The sequence below is a fragment of the Lepidochelys kempii genome, chromosome 4, assembly GCF_965140265.1.
Source record: "Lepidochelys kempii isolate rLepKem1 chromosome 4, rLepKem1.hap2, whole genome shotgun sequence".
NCBI lineage: Eukaryota > Metazoa > Chordata > Testudines > Cheloniidae > Lepidochelys > Lepidochelys kempii.
Window position 1 is genome coordinate 24,229,856 of NC_133259.1, and position 13,918 is coordinate 24,243,773.

Consider the following 13,918-nt stretch of genomic DNA (forward strand, 5'->3'; position numbering starts at 1 on the left):
AGGAACACAGGCATCATTTCACTCATCAGTGAAGTGCAGCCAGCAGTCTTTAACACAGAGAAAACGTGAATGTGGGCTCTTGAAAGCACCATGAGTGAGAATTTTTCACTGCCTAGACTAGAATTTTAGTGACCGCATGTGAAACGTCACGAGAGGATTCTCGTAACTGGACTGTCCATATGTTATGGGCACACTTTAAAAAAAATGCATTCTGGTTTTAGATCCACCAGTATTGCAATATGATTACCAGATCCAGTGATATTCCCTTAAATTAAAAGAACCAGTAATATATCTACAAGCATAATGAACTTTTAAAATGTGCCCACAGTGGATAGATGTAGTGTGTATGGGAGAAGGAAAAAAGGGAAGAAAAGGTGAGGGGATAGGTGCAACATGTCACACACACTTACAAGAGTGGCAATATACAATGTGATAACGAGGAGGGTGGTAGTGAAATATCTGCAATGAGGGTAGAGTAAATTAAAAACGAAGGAGAATTTGTAGTGGGCTTTAGCAATGGACCACCGGGAATGGATGAGAGGAATGTAAACAATAAATAAATCCCAGAATAACTACTGGGGAGTTTAAAATCAGAGGATACTGTACTCACGAGTGACTTTAGCCACCCAAACATCTGGTGGCTGACAAAGATAGCAAAACATGGATTATCAAAGACATCCCTAAATTATATAGAGGACAAACTCATGATCCAGAAACCAGGAAATCCAACCATAGTAAAAGCCATCCTGGATGTAGTTCTTATAAACAGGGAAGGAATGAATGAGGGTGTGAGTGCTTAGTGCAGCTAAGCTACTTGAATTTAACATAGTATGCAATGGGTTCACAGGAACCTGGGTGGCTCACGGCTGAGTCCTCTAGGTCCAATTCTGAAAACACTTAATCATGTATGGACCTGTAATTCATTTAAACTTTGCCATTGATTTCTTTGGGACTACTCATATTAGCAAAAGTATGTATGTGCATAAATGTCTGCAGAATCAGGGTCTTTGTCTCAACCAAAAAAAAAAAATGCTAAAAATAATGTAAACCTTGGGTAAAATTTTCAGAAGAGTCTATGTGATTTAGGAGCCCAAGTCCCATTTTCAAAAGTGACTCAGGCACTTAAGTCATTGAAAGCCAAGTTTTGACAGTCATTTTTGAAAATGGGATTTAGGTGCTTTTGAAAATTCTACCCCTTGTCAGTATAGTTATTGGTAAAAAGCAGACAAATGAAGGCTGACATGGAAAAGCTGAAATCTCTATAAAACAGCAAATCCAGATTATATATATATCTGTGCGTCCTATGACAATTAGCTAATGAATTTACTAAACTAATGGTAATTATTTTTTAAAAGTCATGGACTGAAAAGTAACAAACGTAGTATGTATCTTTCAAAAAGAGTAAAATACAGCAATTCTGTCAACTATCATCTGTTAACCGCGTTGTTTTGACATGGCAAAACAGAAAACAAACAAACTCCTGAACAACCAACCACTTATAGGGAAAAAAATTCGACTGAATTTTGTAGTCTCTTCATTGATTTCATTGGGAGCTGGATAAGTCCCTTACAAAAGAGACACAAAATCACAAGGTCACATTTTCAACAAAATATTCCTTATTTTTCAATAAATAACATTTAAATAATTTAGCAGTAAATAACCAATACCTTAAACCATTCACAGACTTACGTTTCTCTCCTGTACTTCACTACAGTACTTTGGATATTAGTGGATTCAGATTTGTAAAAACTCCTGGAGGAGTCTTTCTCAGTAGGTTAAAAAGAGCATGACTTGTTATTAGAAAATCTTTAAAATCACAGTTTTTGTATTTACAGTCACAGCTGTGGCAAACCCACAGACTTAAACATCTGGTTAACTTAATTCCATCTTAAGGGCAACTGAACCATGAGGGCGGGGGGGAAAGCATATTGACTTATAAAGAACAAGTCATGTCACACAAACATGATAGATTTTTGGATTGAACTATAAAATTAGTGGACAAAATTAATGCAGCAGGTATAATGTATCTTGCCTTACGTAAAGCCTCTTCTACAGTATCTCAAATTTTTTTGCCTGAATAGTTAAAAATTGGCTTGGATGTAAGCACTGTTGTATGGAATAAAAAGAGGCTGACTGGCCATAATAATAATAATAATAATAAAAAAGTAATGACAGCACGTAAAGCGATCTCAAAGAAGTATTAAGTCAGTCATTGGCCTATGACAGATTTTCATTACAATATAACAAATGTTAGGGCTCAGACAGAGAGAGGGCCTGATTCTGGTCTGCTTTGCAACATATGCAGCCATTTACACTTGCACAAACCAAGTGCAAATTAAGCATTAAATACTATCGCGTCCTAATGGAACCACTTTACAGCCATTTTGCACAGGAATAAATGACTACACAAGCAGCAGTGTGGTGGGGAACCAGGCCCAGAATGGTTAAATAGTCTCTGAGTGGGATGGGAAGCAGATGTAACACTAGAGAGAAAAGGTCAAATGGACTAATACGCCAGTCACGGAGGTCAGGCTATCTGCATCAACCTGCATAGCTGCAAGCTGGTAATGACCTGATAATGATGAGACAAGTGGAGTCTCACATGGTGTTCCCCAAGTAGTTAATAGTAACTGAAAAACCAGAAGACAAAAGCATACCTACGAGATTTATCTCCAATTTTAAGTGTACACAAAACATTTTCTCAGTGCTTGTGCCCTTCTCTTGGGCATATACAACATGGCACCATCATGAATCGCCTCATGCCCAGAAAAGAACAGAAAACATACAGTTGTGGGGACCATTGATGCTGCATTCTCTACTTGCCGGTCAAATGCACACTCAGACTCTACCTGTCAGTGCCCCGGATGAGGGCAGTCATGTCTAGTGGTTAGAGCAGGAGTCAGTCAGGAATCAGAGCCCAGGATCACAGGCAGGGTCAGAGGCCAGAGGCCAGAGCCAAGGTTCAGAGCTGAAGTCAGGAATTGGAGCTGAGGGTCAGGACCAGGTTACCAGAGCGAGGCAAGGCTATGGCCAAGCAGGGCAGGAGCTATCGTAGCCATGGGCAAATGCTTTGAGCAGCCACTGAACTGCTGCTGGGCTTCAGAACTGCTGACTCTTCCTACCAATCAGGTCGGGCAGTCAATCTGGCAGCCTACTACAGGCCATCTGTACTCATTAGGTTGCCTGGAGACTGGCTGTGCTGCAGGCCCTGACTCCTGCCCCATCATCCACCATTTGCTAGCAACTGACCTAGCTCAGTGTTTTCTAATGTTTGAGCCAATTTTGTGACTACAGATAACCTAACCCACTTTAAGCCTTTGAAAACAGCAATGTAAGGAGGTTTAGTCTACTGGAGGGCAACAGACGTCGGTGTCATTTAACGAGAGAAATACTGTTCCCATTGACATCAGTGACAAAACTCTCACTGACTTCAGTGAGGTAAGGATTTCACCCAACATTTTTACTCATGATTTAGAGGAAGGTATAAATAATAGCACATTCATTAAATAAATAATAAGAATAATGAAAAAGGCAGTTGTTGTGAGCACCAGTGAAAACAAGGAAATAATGCAAAGGGATTTAGAGAGGTTAAAAATATAGGCAGGATACAAAAACTATTAATTCTAGAAAAATGCAAGCTAATAGTTCGGGGGGAACAATCCAAAACACAGTTATGTCACAGCAAGGAAAGCAGTAAAAGTGAAGAAAATGTAGGCTAACAGTATGCGTCAAACTAGATGTCATCTCGCAGTGTAATAAGGTGGCAAAAAATAAGCCAGTATGATTTTGGGCTATATAGGAAGAGGCAAGTAACACGTTCAAGGAAGTGATAATCCCTTCTCTACACAGCTCTAGTGAGACTGCATCTAGGTTACTGCATAAAAGGGACACTGAAATCTACTGGATTGAACAAAAGTTTCCCAAACCAACTAGCTGAAACTTTGAAAAATGAGTCATTTAAAATTAGTCTGGACAACCCAATGGACTACACAACATAGAGAAAACATCCTGCAATTGCCACAGGGATGGATGAAAATGGCCCAACAGATTTTGTTCATCTCTAATTGTCTCTAATTTCCATCCAAACAAAGGAGTAGACATAAATATGGTTAATGAGAACAGACACAGTTGCATTAGCTAGGATAAAAATAATCGAAATATAAACCCTTCTGTTTCCACCACTAATTGATGGGGATTAGGGAAAAAATCTTCCCTGTGGGCAGGTTATTCTGTAATTGTCCATTTTAGGGATTATTCATTCTTCCTCTGAAGCAACTGGTACTTGACAATGTTAGAGACATGATCCTGGACTGGATGGACCTTGGGTCTGATCCAGTATGGCAATTCCTGTGTTCCTATGAGTCACAGAAGACCCCTTTCAAGTGCTGGATTTAGGTTTGATGGAGGAAAGGGGGATTATTTTCATGAAGGGAGAAAACCTACCAACATCTTTACAAATAATGGGTCAGATCTTTCTTGCAGGCCTTGATTCAACAAAGCCCACAAGCATATACTTAACATTAAGCATGAGAGCAGTCCTACTGAAATCAATGGGATTAGTCATCTGTTTATGTGCTTGGCAGGACTGGGGCCTTAGCTACATCAGTATAAATCTGAAGTAACTCCACTGAAGTCAGAGGAGCCCCTCCTGGTTTACGCTGGTGTAAATGAGAGCAGAATTCAGCTCATTGTTTACCGGTGAAAAGTATACAACAACTGAAAGTTCTTAAAACATTACCAGACACTTTTCCCTCCTACATTTGCTAGTTAAGAACAATCTGCTATTAAAATTCCCCATTTATTCATAATATACAGACTTTTCACAACCAGCTACCTTTAATGGAGTTATTCATTCAAGTAGGTCCCACTGTAATAAAACATATCACTTCCATTAAGGTAGTTATGACCTTCTGGCCATTGTTGTCTTCATTCAGGCTGCAGATGGGAGCACTCTTAGAGAAATCTCCCCTTTTCAACAGGCACGCATTGCTGTCAGCAGTGCTTAACTGTGGATTTTACCGGTAACCATAGCTGTTCTCAAAAAAACCCACAACAAAATAGGAAGCAGAGGACGGAGTGGGGAGAGAGGAATAAATAACTCATAGCAACAGATGGTCACCCTTCTAGTCAGGTTAATGGGAAGTTTGGAGAGAGGGACATTTTATTTTCTCTTTACTGCTGGTCCATGTTTTTGCTGTCTCTCTCCCTTTTAAGTTAAAACCTAGTGTCCTGGATTGATCCCAGGGTTCTTCTGCCTGGTTCTATCTATGGAGGAAAGAAGAAATGAAGTTTCTGTCCCCTTCGATGGCTGTTGGAGCATTTTGGCTTTTGTTTTGAATGTTTCATTGACATTAATGGGCAAACTGCTGAAACTAGATGATTAATTTTGTCTAGGATAGTTGGGGAGAATGGGATGGAGGGGAATGGGGCAGAGGGTTTTAGCAGATTTTTTTTTTTTTTGGCCACTCAGATTAAGAGTTTACTGGTGAAAATGGCAAACTTACACCCTGGAGCAAATTAATCAGTAATTCCACCGTTATCGGTTTCTGGAGGAGGCTTAATTGTCTCAACCCAAGGTTTGAAATACCTCTGCTACCCAGAGTCATGGGTTCAAATCATGGCAGAGCTGTCGCAGCCCCTCTTTGTTCTTCTGAGGTAGATACATTGAAATCCACACAAGTTTCAGTTTAAGTGGGTCTCTTGGGTGTGTCGTTCAGAATTCAGGTCCTGTCTGCCTTTTACGGTTGTTAGATTTCCAGTGGTACTTTTCATATGGGTCTTCCCTGCAGAGCCAATGGCCAGTACTTCTTCTCCCCAACAGCTGCAGTAGCTGCATTTTACTGGTGCTGATTCTACACAGCTATGAAGTGCTTTGGAATGAAAGGTGCTGTATAAATATCTGTTATTATTCTGTACCCAGAAAGCAAAATTGGGACTTTTGTGCAGCTGTGCTGAAGAGCACAGGGCACTTTCCCTGGTATTGTGAAATGCAGCCTCATTTGCATCTCTGCAGTGTCTCCTGCTGTACATATTAAACTAGAGTGCCTGGTGCAGGAACAAAATCCTGATGGCCTTCACGGTGCCATGTTTAATAAGATTCTTCCTAAAGCTGTGCAAAGCCTACAGGGTTTGGTTCACGTAAGAACACATGAACTGCCATACACGATCAAATCAATGGTCCATCAAGAACAAAAGCCTGTTTCCAGCAATGACTGGTTCCAGATGTTTCAGAAGAAGACATAAAGCCCCCTTAATGGCTAATTATGCAATAACGTGCTCAACAGAAGCCTGTACTTTGGTGCATGAGGGATTAAGGTTTGTTGGAAGGTTTGAGTTTGACAAACAACCCCAGTGCTGACCTTTTGGGGGCCCCAATATTCCACCCCTCCAACACATACTAAAAAAGTGAATAGGGGAGCCCCTTGTGCTGCTCAGGGCCCTAAAAAATTGCTTCGTCTTCTTATTCCTAGTGCCAGCTCTGGCCCAAAAGAAACAATCCCCCAAACTTTCCAGGCTGTAAAACATACATATCCAAGAAACTCATCTACTTTTGCCTCCAAGAGGAGGGAGGAACAAGATTGTCTCTTCCTCCGCCTCCTGCCTCCCAAGCCCAGCGAACCCTTCTGGAAACGTTCACATGGAGTGGTGTTCCCCATGTTCCATCAGGCACTGTCACTGCATTTCATCCGAACGGTCCTCGGGTGGGGAGTCCAGACAGAATCATTCCCTCTCATACTCAAGGGAACAGGATAGGAAAACCCTCCACTTCCCACTCCAGCAACTTTGCACTAAGCTGCCAGAGCAGATAGCAATGGAACCCGCATGGATTCCCTAGAACCCACAGGCAATCGGTCTTCATTTTTTAGCACATGATTGCTAGGTAAGACCTGAGAGTTGACTAGCAACCTTGTTAGGAGAAACTACAAACTTCTACCTCTTAGTGCACAGCCACTGAAGTACAAGAGCATTTCCCTGACTTGCTGCTCCATGGAATTCAATTAGGATATTTTCTGACCCTCCCCAACAAAAGAGACACATTACGTAGGACGGACCCTGGTTGAAATTCCTCTGAAGGTCACAATGAGGATGTGGCACTTCCATAGGCCAAGGGAGAAGGCCACTTAGCCCCAGGAGGCAGCAAAGAGGGAAAGAGGACAGTGAGCACACTCCTGAAGACAGCAATGGTGTGCAGAGAGTCTGATGACATGTGGGAAGAGGGTGGCTGTTGGCCAGGAGGAGGGACGCCTGTTTGGAGAACATTCCTGTGGATTTTTCTGCGCATTTCCCCACTATGCAAACATCCTCATCCCTACCACAACCAGTTCACAAACATAGTGAACATTCAACTCTGGCTTAGTTCAATTGGGTTCAAGGTCAACACGAAAGCTTCACTCAGCTCTGTTATTGCCAAGTGGGATCCAGCTGGCAGCCCACCCTGTTCAAAGCAATAGGAGTAAATCATATAGAAAAACATCCTGCTAGAAAGCAGTAAATAGAGAAAACCACTCTTGCCTGTCCCTACCTTAACACATTTACAGAAAACAACTGTCCTGTGACTGCCTTGAAGGGGCACCAGCAATTATTATGAACCATTAGAGCCCCACTTCACTGCAGGAAAGGTAAAATTTTCACAGAGATCCTCCTGATCTCACACACTTTAATGGGGATGAAATGAAAGAAAAGCCTCACAGTGCTCCGACACCCAGTCCTTTCAGTCATCGGAAAGAACAGCGTTATTAGGTTGTGGAGGGAACTCTGTCAAATTCTAGTTACTAGAGGGCTCCTGCAAAATAGATCTAGCGGGGAAGAGTTTAGAAGAGCATGGGAGGAAAGAGAGGGAAGGGATTTGCAGGACTTTGAGGAAGAACAGATTTCCTGATTTAGCTTGAGCTATTAGAATTGCTTCATATTTTTCTGAAACAAGTGTGAACTAAATCTCAGGGGGCTGCAGATATGTCCCCAATCTCTGTGCTACTCTCGCTATGCTACTTAGGGTAAGTCTAAGAGGACCAAATTCCATTCCCAGTTACATTCATATATCTGAGAGCAGGGTCTGGCTCAAAGTTTCCATTATAAATCCCATGTTCCAGTTTTATATTTGGACTTTCAAATGTCATCAGCTGGAAACGCTCTAAAGGATTTTTCAGGCTAGGCACAATACATTTCCCATAAGTTATTTTGATCAGTTTGCTGAAAATATCTATGGAGGGTACACACACAAAGTTAAACTCCTCAGGATTTCCAAGGGTTTATTTTCCAAACTCAAGCCCACGCTTCACCTTAAAAAGTGAATGTCTGAAACTAGTCCTTTATGTATTATTCTCTTCTGGGTTTCTTTAGCAGTGCAAGCTAGCTTGCTGCATCTATGTGCTGCTCATTACATTCACCACATTGCTGTTCCTGGGTGTTTGAGGAGGGGACAGGTTGATGGGTTGGAACCTGGGTGACTATGGTGTTATAATATGTAGTATAATATGTCTGGGGAAGTGATTGATGGAGTCTGGGGCAGTTTTAAGTGCTCTAGGAATGGTTACAGATAATGCAATAAGGCCCAGATTTTTAAAAGTATTTAGGTGTTGCTGTGTTCAGCATTGCAAGGCCTAACTGATTTAGGGGTCTAAATCTCATTTTCAAAAGTGATTTAGGCACTTAAGAGTTTAAATGCCATCATCTGTCAATGGGATTTTGGCTTCTGCATGCGTAAATCCCTTTTGAAAATGAGATTTAAGCTCCTAAATTAATTAGGAGTTTCAACACTGAGAGCATAAATACCTTTAAAAATCTAGGCCTAAGTAGCTCATGTTAAATATAGTACACACTGTTGCTTTTAGAAAGTGTGAAGAGCATGGAGTTCTAAAGAGGTGCTGGGAAAAATCTAAGTCAAATACACATCTGAATTATCCACTGTTGCGGTTCAGTGATGAGACAGAACACAGCTTTATGCAAGCAAACAGGCTGGTCAGCGGAGATGGGCTGTTCTGCCCCCCCTGCCTTCCACCTTCTCCTTTTATTATATTTCTCCCCCTAAGCATTACACACTGCTACACAAAGGAATGTATGACGTTGATTCATATGCTTAGTTACCATCCTTTATCTACTACAATCCTGGTTCTCAGGCCTTGAGCCCAGGCTAAAGAAACCTCCCACAGTTGCTGTCCAAACAATCAAGTTCTCAGGGTTCATATCTAGCCCTTGTCCTTGGATAGAGCAATGTGTGCATTGCTCCTAGGAAACAGTCAGGGTGTGCCCCGCCTGCTTCCAGGTGGAATAGCTAGACATTAACCCTTCAATCCACTATCACTTAATGGTCCCCATATTAGGCATCTCAGTTAGCAGCAGCCTGAGGTGACATACTGCATAGGAGGAAGTGGGCCTCAGAAGGCTTTTCTGCAGTATAGGAATCTGGGAAGAAGTTGCAAGTGGCTGACTGGCCATCCTCCCCGCTGGAGAAAGTAAGGTAGTAGCGGATTGGGACTGAACAATCTCATTATGCTCTGCATACTCTTTACCATGTCTGATCACCCGGTGAAATGAGCCTATGCCAAGTCCCCCTAGCGTCAACTGGCACCTCCATATATGTATGATGTGCTCTGCTTCCTCCATGGCATATTTGACCTCATGTTCTCCTCGCGCACAAAATCTTTCCTGCAACTGCAAGACCTCCTCCTTCCATTTATGCCTTCATACACACACATTTATTCTGCTTCTCAGGTAGCACTACTTTAAACATGCCCTCTCCAAGATGATTTTATGCACAGTACCACCTGCAGTGCAACTGCTATCATGACTCATGTAGAGTGGATTTTATGGCCTCTAAAGGAAAGTCAAAACAAGGATTGGCCTGCTACGTTGGGTGCCCATCACTGAATGGGAGAAGAGGCAATGATTCCTTCCATGTCTGAAGAAGAACTAGCAGGAGTAATTTCTGGGTGACTCATTTGCACACACTCTGCCTTCCAGAAGGAAGTGAAACAGTGGAGAAGGGCAGAGAAATTTAATGTAGGACACTATCTCAGCTGCACCATTCAAATAAAGCCACAGGAAAGTCTCCTTGGGTTAGCTAGAGTTTCCCTCTTCAAGAGATGGACACTTTTTCAGTACAGGTTGCTAGTCTTTTTAAAAATATAGCCCAAAGTAACATGGAAAAAAATCAATATGGCATGTGAATATAGACGAGGCCATTTTTGTAATTAGCCATTTTCAAAACAGAGGGCATGAATAATGTAAGCATGAAGGTCTTTTTTATTTAATTTTTCTTTAAACAGATTATGTTTCACATGGTTCAAAAGACTAGCAAGCCAGAGAACAGTGCTCAGTATTGTTCGGTGTATAAACAGCTGTGGCTAAGTGCATAACAAAAGCTATCAAAGGGCTGAGCCAAAAAATGGATTTAGCTATAAGGAGGAGAAAGAGGCATAACACTGTGTAATGATTACTTAGTTCTGCATTTGTCATTTAGTCTTTGTGCACGTTATTCCAGCCTAACGAATAGGATTTCTCCTTTCTCTTCAGCAGGTTTGCTCAAATTGCTGCTAGTAATACCTTGCCCTTTTAGGCCTCCTTTCTGCCAACATTAAGGGCCAGACTGTGACATGGACCACATGCCGGGAAGTAAGGAGTAAGGAGCACTTTTGTATATCAGGATGCCAGTTACCTAGCCCCTGTGTCTGGGTGTCTAGGAGGAAGCAGGACTACATTTTCTCCCTTGGGCAGGAAGGGGGGGGAACAGGTAGAGCCTTGGCTCCATTCCCTACTCATTGGCTGGAGTAGTTGAGCCAGTGCAGGGTTAGATAATATTTTGCTAATGGTAGAGGGCAGCCGAAAATTGCTATTCCCTGGGAGCAAGCAAGGTATTGAGATTCAGCAGTGTGTCTCAGAATGACAATGTTGAATCACTCTTCCTGGGGTGATATAGCCTATGTCTCACCCCAGGCTCTGAATGTGTGCCAAAGGTAATAATCTAGCCCTAAGTAACTTGTCCTAGGTCACAGAGAAGGTTAGGTGAAGAGAGGAGAATATCAAACTGGAAGTTCTCACTCTCAGCCCTCTGTTAGAACCACTAGGTATTATGGTGACAGGTTTCAGAGTGGTAGCTCGGTTAGTCAGTATCAGACAGGCCAGTCCTCGCTTCCAGACAGCCCCACAACCTGAAGCAAATACTCACCAGCAACTACACACCACACGACAAAAACACTAACCCAGGAACCAAACCCTGCAACAAAACCCGGTGCCAACTCTGTCCACATATCTATTCAAGGGACACCATCACAGGACATAACCACATCAGCCACACTATCAGGAGCTCGTTCACCTACACATCTCCCAATGTGATATGTACCAGCAAGGCCACTCTGCCATGTACATTGGCCAAACTGGACAGTCTCTACGCAAAAGAATAAATGAACACAAATCTGACATCAGGAATTATAACGTTCAAAAACCAGTAGGAGAACACTTCAGTCTCCCTGGTCACTCAATAACAGACTTAAAAGTGGCAATTCTTCAACAAAAAAACTTCAGAAACAGACTCCAATGTGAAATTGCAGACCTGGAATTCATTTGCAAACTGGACACCATCAAATTAGGCCTGAATAAAAAATGGGAGTGGATGGTCATTACAAAAACTAATTTCCCCATACTCATTTCCCCCTACTGTTACTCACACCTTCTTGTCAACTGTTTGAAATGTGCCACCCTCATTACCACTACAAAGGTGATTTTTCCTCTCTTGGTATGCTACTGTTAATTGAATTGTCTTGTTAGCACTGACCCCCCACTTGGTAAGGCAACTCCCATCTTTTCATGTACTGTGTATATATACCTGCTACTGTATTTTCCATTCCATGCATCTGATGAAGTGGGTTTTAGTCCATGAAAGCTTATGTCCAAATAAATTTGTTAGTCTCTAAGGTGCCACAAGGACTCCTCATTGTTTTAGGTATTATGGGTAAAACTTTCAAAAATGCCCAGGAGCCTCATTTACAAAGCTATTTAGGCACCTTAAAGATGCTGAGAGGAGCCCAGTGGGATTGAAAAAAAGTGACTATGAAGGTACACTGCACTTGCTTAGGTGCTTTTGAAAATCCCACTAGGTACCTACCTGCATCTTTTGACACCTAAACACCTTTGTAAATCTATCCCTAGGTGACTTGGGCACTTATAAACCTAAGTCTCATTGTCTTTCACAAGACTTAAGGGGAGCGCTTCAAAGTCACAAACAACACTTAGGCACAAAATTGTATGTGCCTAAATACCATCTGGGCCTTTGAAAGTCTCTCCCTTAGGTTCCAAAGTGCTTAACTCCCTTTTGAAAATGGGGTTTAGTCTTTAATTACTAAGGCGTTTCTGAAAATTTTACCTGACCTCAGACTCTGTCCGCATTCTGAATCATATTTTAGTGAGTTAACTAGCAAGTACTTTTCATTTTCCTGTATTAAAATGGGCTCTTATTTCATAAAATGATAGCTTGGTAGAAATTTGATGGTGATGATAATAATTAATCATTTGAACAGGCTATCAGAGGGCTGCATCCTAATCCTGGCTTAACACTTAGCATGTCCTCCCCTCAGCTTCACATCTGGTTTCAGAGGCTTGTGTCAAGACTGCAAACAAGCTGGGAGCCACGGAGGGAAGGAATTTCTTCCAGTGCTGGCCCTCTTTAGAGTCGGTCTTCTGAAGAGGAAGGCATGGGCCTGGTGAGGGGTGTATGAAGCTCAGCTGGAAAGTGCCTCCCATTTGGCTGGGAAAGTGGCAGGGAATTCTAGAGAGGTGATATGCTGACGAAGTAGCTTGAACCTGGACAGTTGCACAGGCACACAAGGTTGGCAAGCCTGTGCTAATTGTGATATGTAGCCTCAGCTCTGAATAGTGGGTAGCATGGAGTTGCAGTGACCCAAGCCATGCCTCAAAACGGTGCTCTCTGGTGGGCACAGGAGGCAATGCACAGGCTATAGCATCCCTATGGATAACCCAATGTACCCTCTTATCCTTTCCCAACCACTGCTTCCTCCACTGGGATTTGTGGTCCCCAGGGCAGCATGGAGCATGCAGCCCTTTTCCCTCCTCTATTCAACTGTGCAAAGGCCCTTTGCAGAAGGTTACCACACTCTCTTCCTGCTGCACTTAATTCTTGCTATTCATTATTCTCACTTCTAACTTGGATTCTGCCTCCCCTAAACTTGAAAGCTTTTTACAGAACCTATAAAAAGCAAATATCAGAGCTGGCTCTGTGGCCGGGTTATCCTCAGCTCTGACCTGTGTCTGCTTTAAAACCAATAAGCAGCCTCAACACAATTGGCTTTGCATAAATATCTGCTGATCAGAGATTGTAGTTAGTATATTTTCTCAGTCCTGTTCTCCATAATTAGTACTCAAGCAAATTAACTGCAAGTAGAGTCTTTTACCTCATGTTCTCCTTCCTGTGAACTGTCAAATACATTTCATAGACTCTTCCCGGGGGAACAGCCCCGGCAGGGATCAGCAAACTTACGCCTGTAAAACAGAAGAGACACAAATAAAAGGAAGTGGAGAAAGAGAGGCAACCAGGTCTCTGACGAAGACTGACAGGAGATTTGATGATGCCCTACATACCAGATTCCCAATCAACCCCGAAGAAATAAGGTAATATTTACTGTCGCCCTGGCTTCTGTATCTGTCACTTGATTGGTTACCGGTTCCTCCCATGTGTCTGTTTTGAATTACTGGAGTGGAGAACTGGATATTTCCCCTCCCCCTTTGTTTTATTTAAGGAACAAACAGATGGCTACTTTGTTGCCTACTTTGTAAAATGGGGGGAAAACCAACAATTCTGTCTAAAATTTCAAACAGCTGCAATGGAACATCTCTTCCCAGGCATTTCTTTTTTAACAAAAAACAACAAAACCCCAAAACAACAGAGTACTGGCCCAGGAAACAACAA

At 42.3% G+C, this 13,918-nt stretch overlaps 1 protein-coding gene across 24 annotated transcripts in view; it reads right to left on the reverse strand.

Moving 5' to 3' along the window:
* Positions 1 to 13,918, reverse strand: part of UNC5C (unc-5 netrin receptor C) — a 398,952-nt gene that overhangs the window by 78,344 nt on the left and 306,690 nt on the right. For all 24 annotated transcript variants that reach the window (XR_012158488.1, XR_012158469.1, XR_012158478.1 and 21 more), the window contains one exon: positions 13,404 to 13,491. Coding sequence is in view for 1 of the 24 variants with exons in the window: in XM_073340726.1 (XP_073196827.1) it covers positions 13,404 to 13,491 (88 nt within the window). In the remaining 23 variants the exon portion in view is untranslated. The remainder of the gene's footprint in view (positions 1 to 13,403; positions 13,492 to 13,918) is intronic.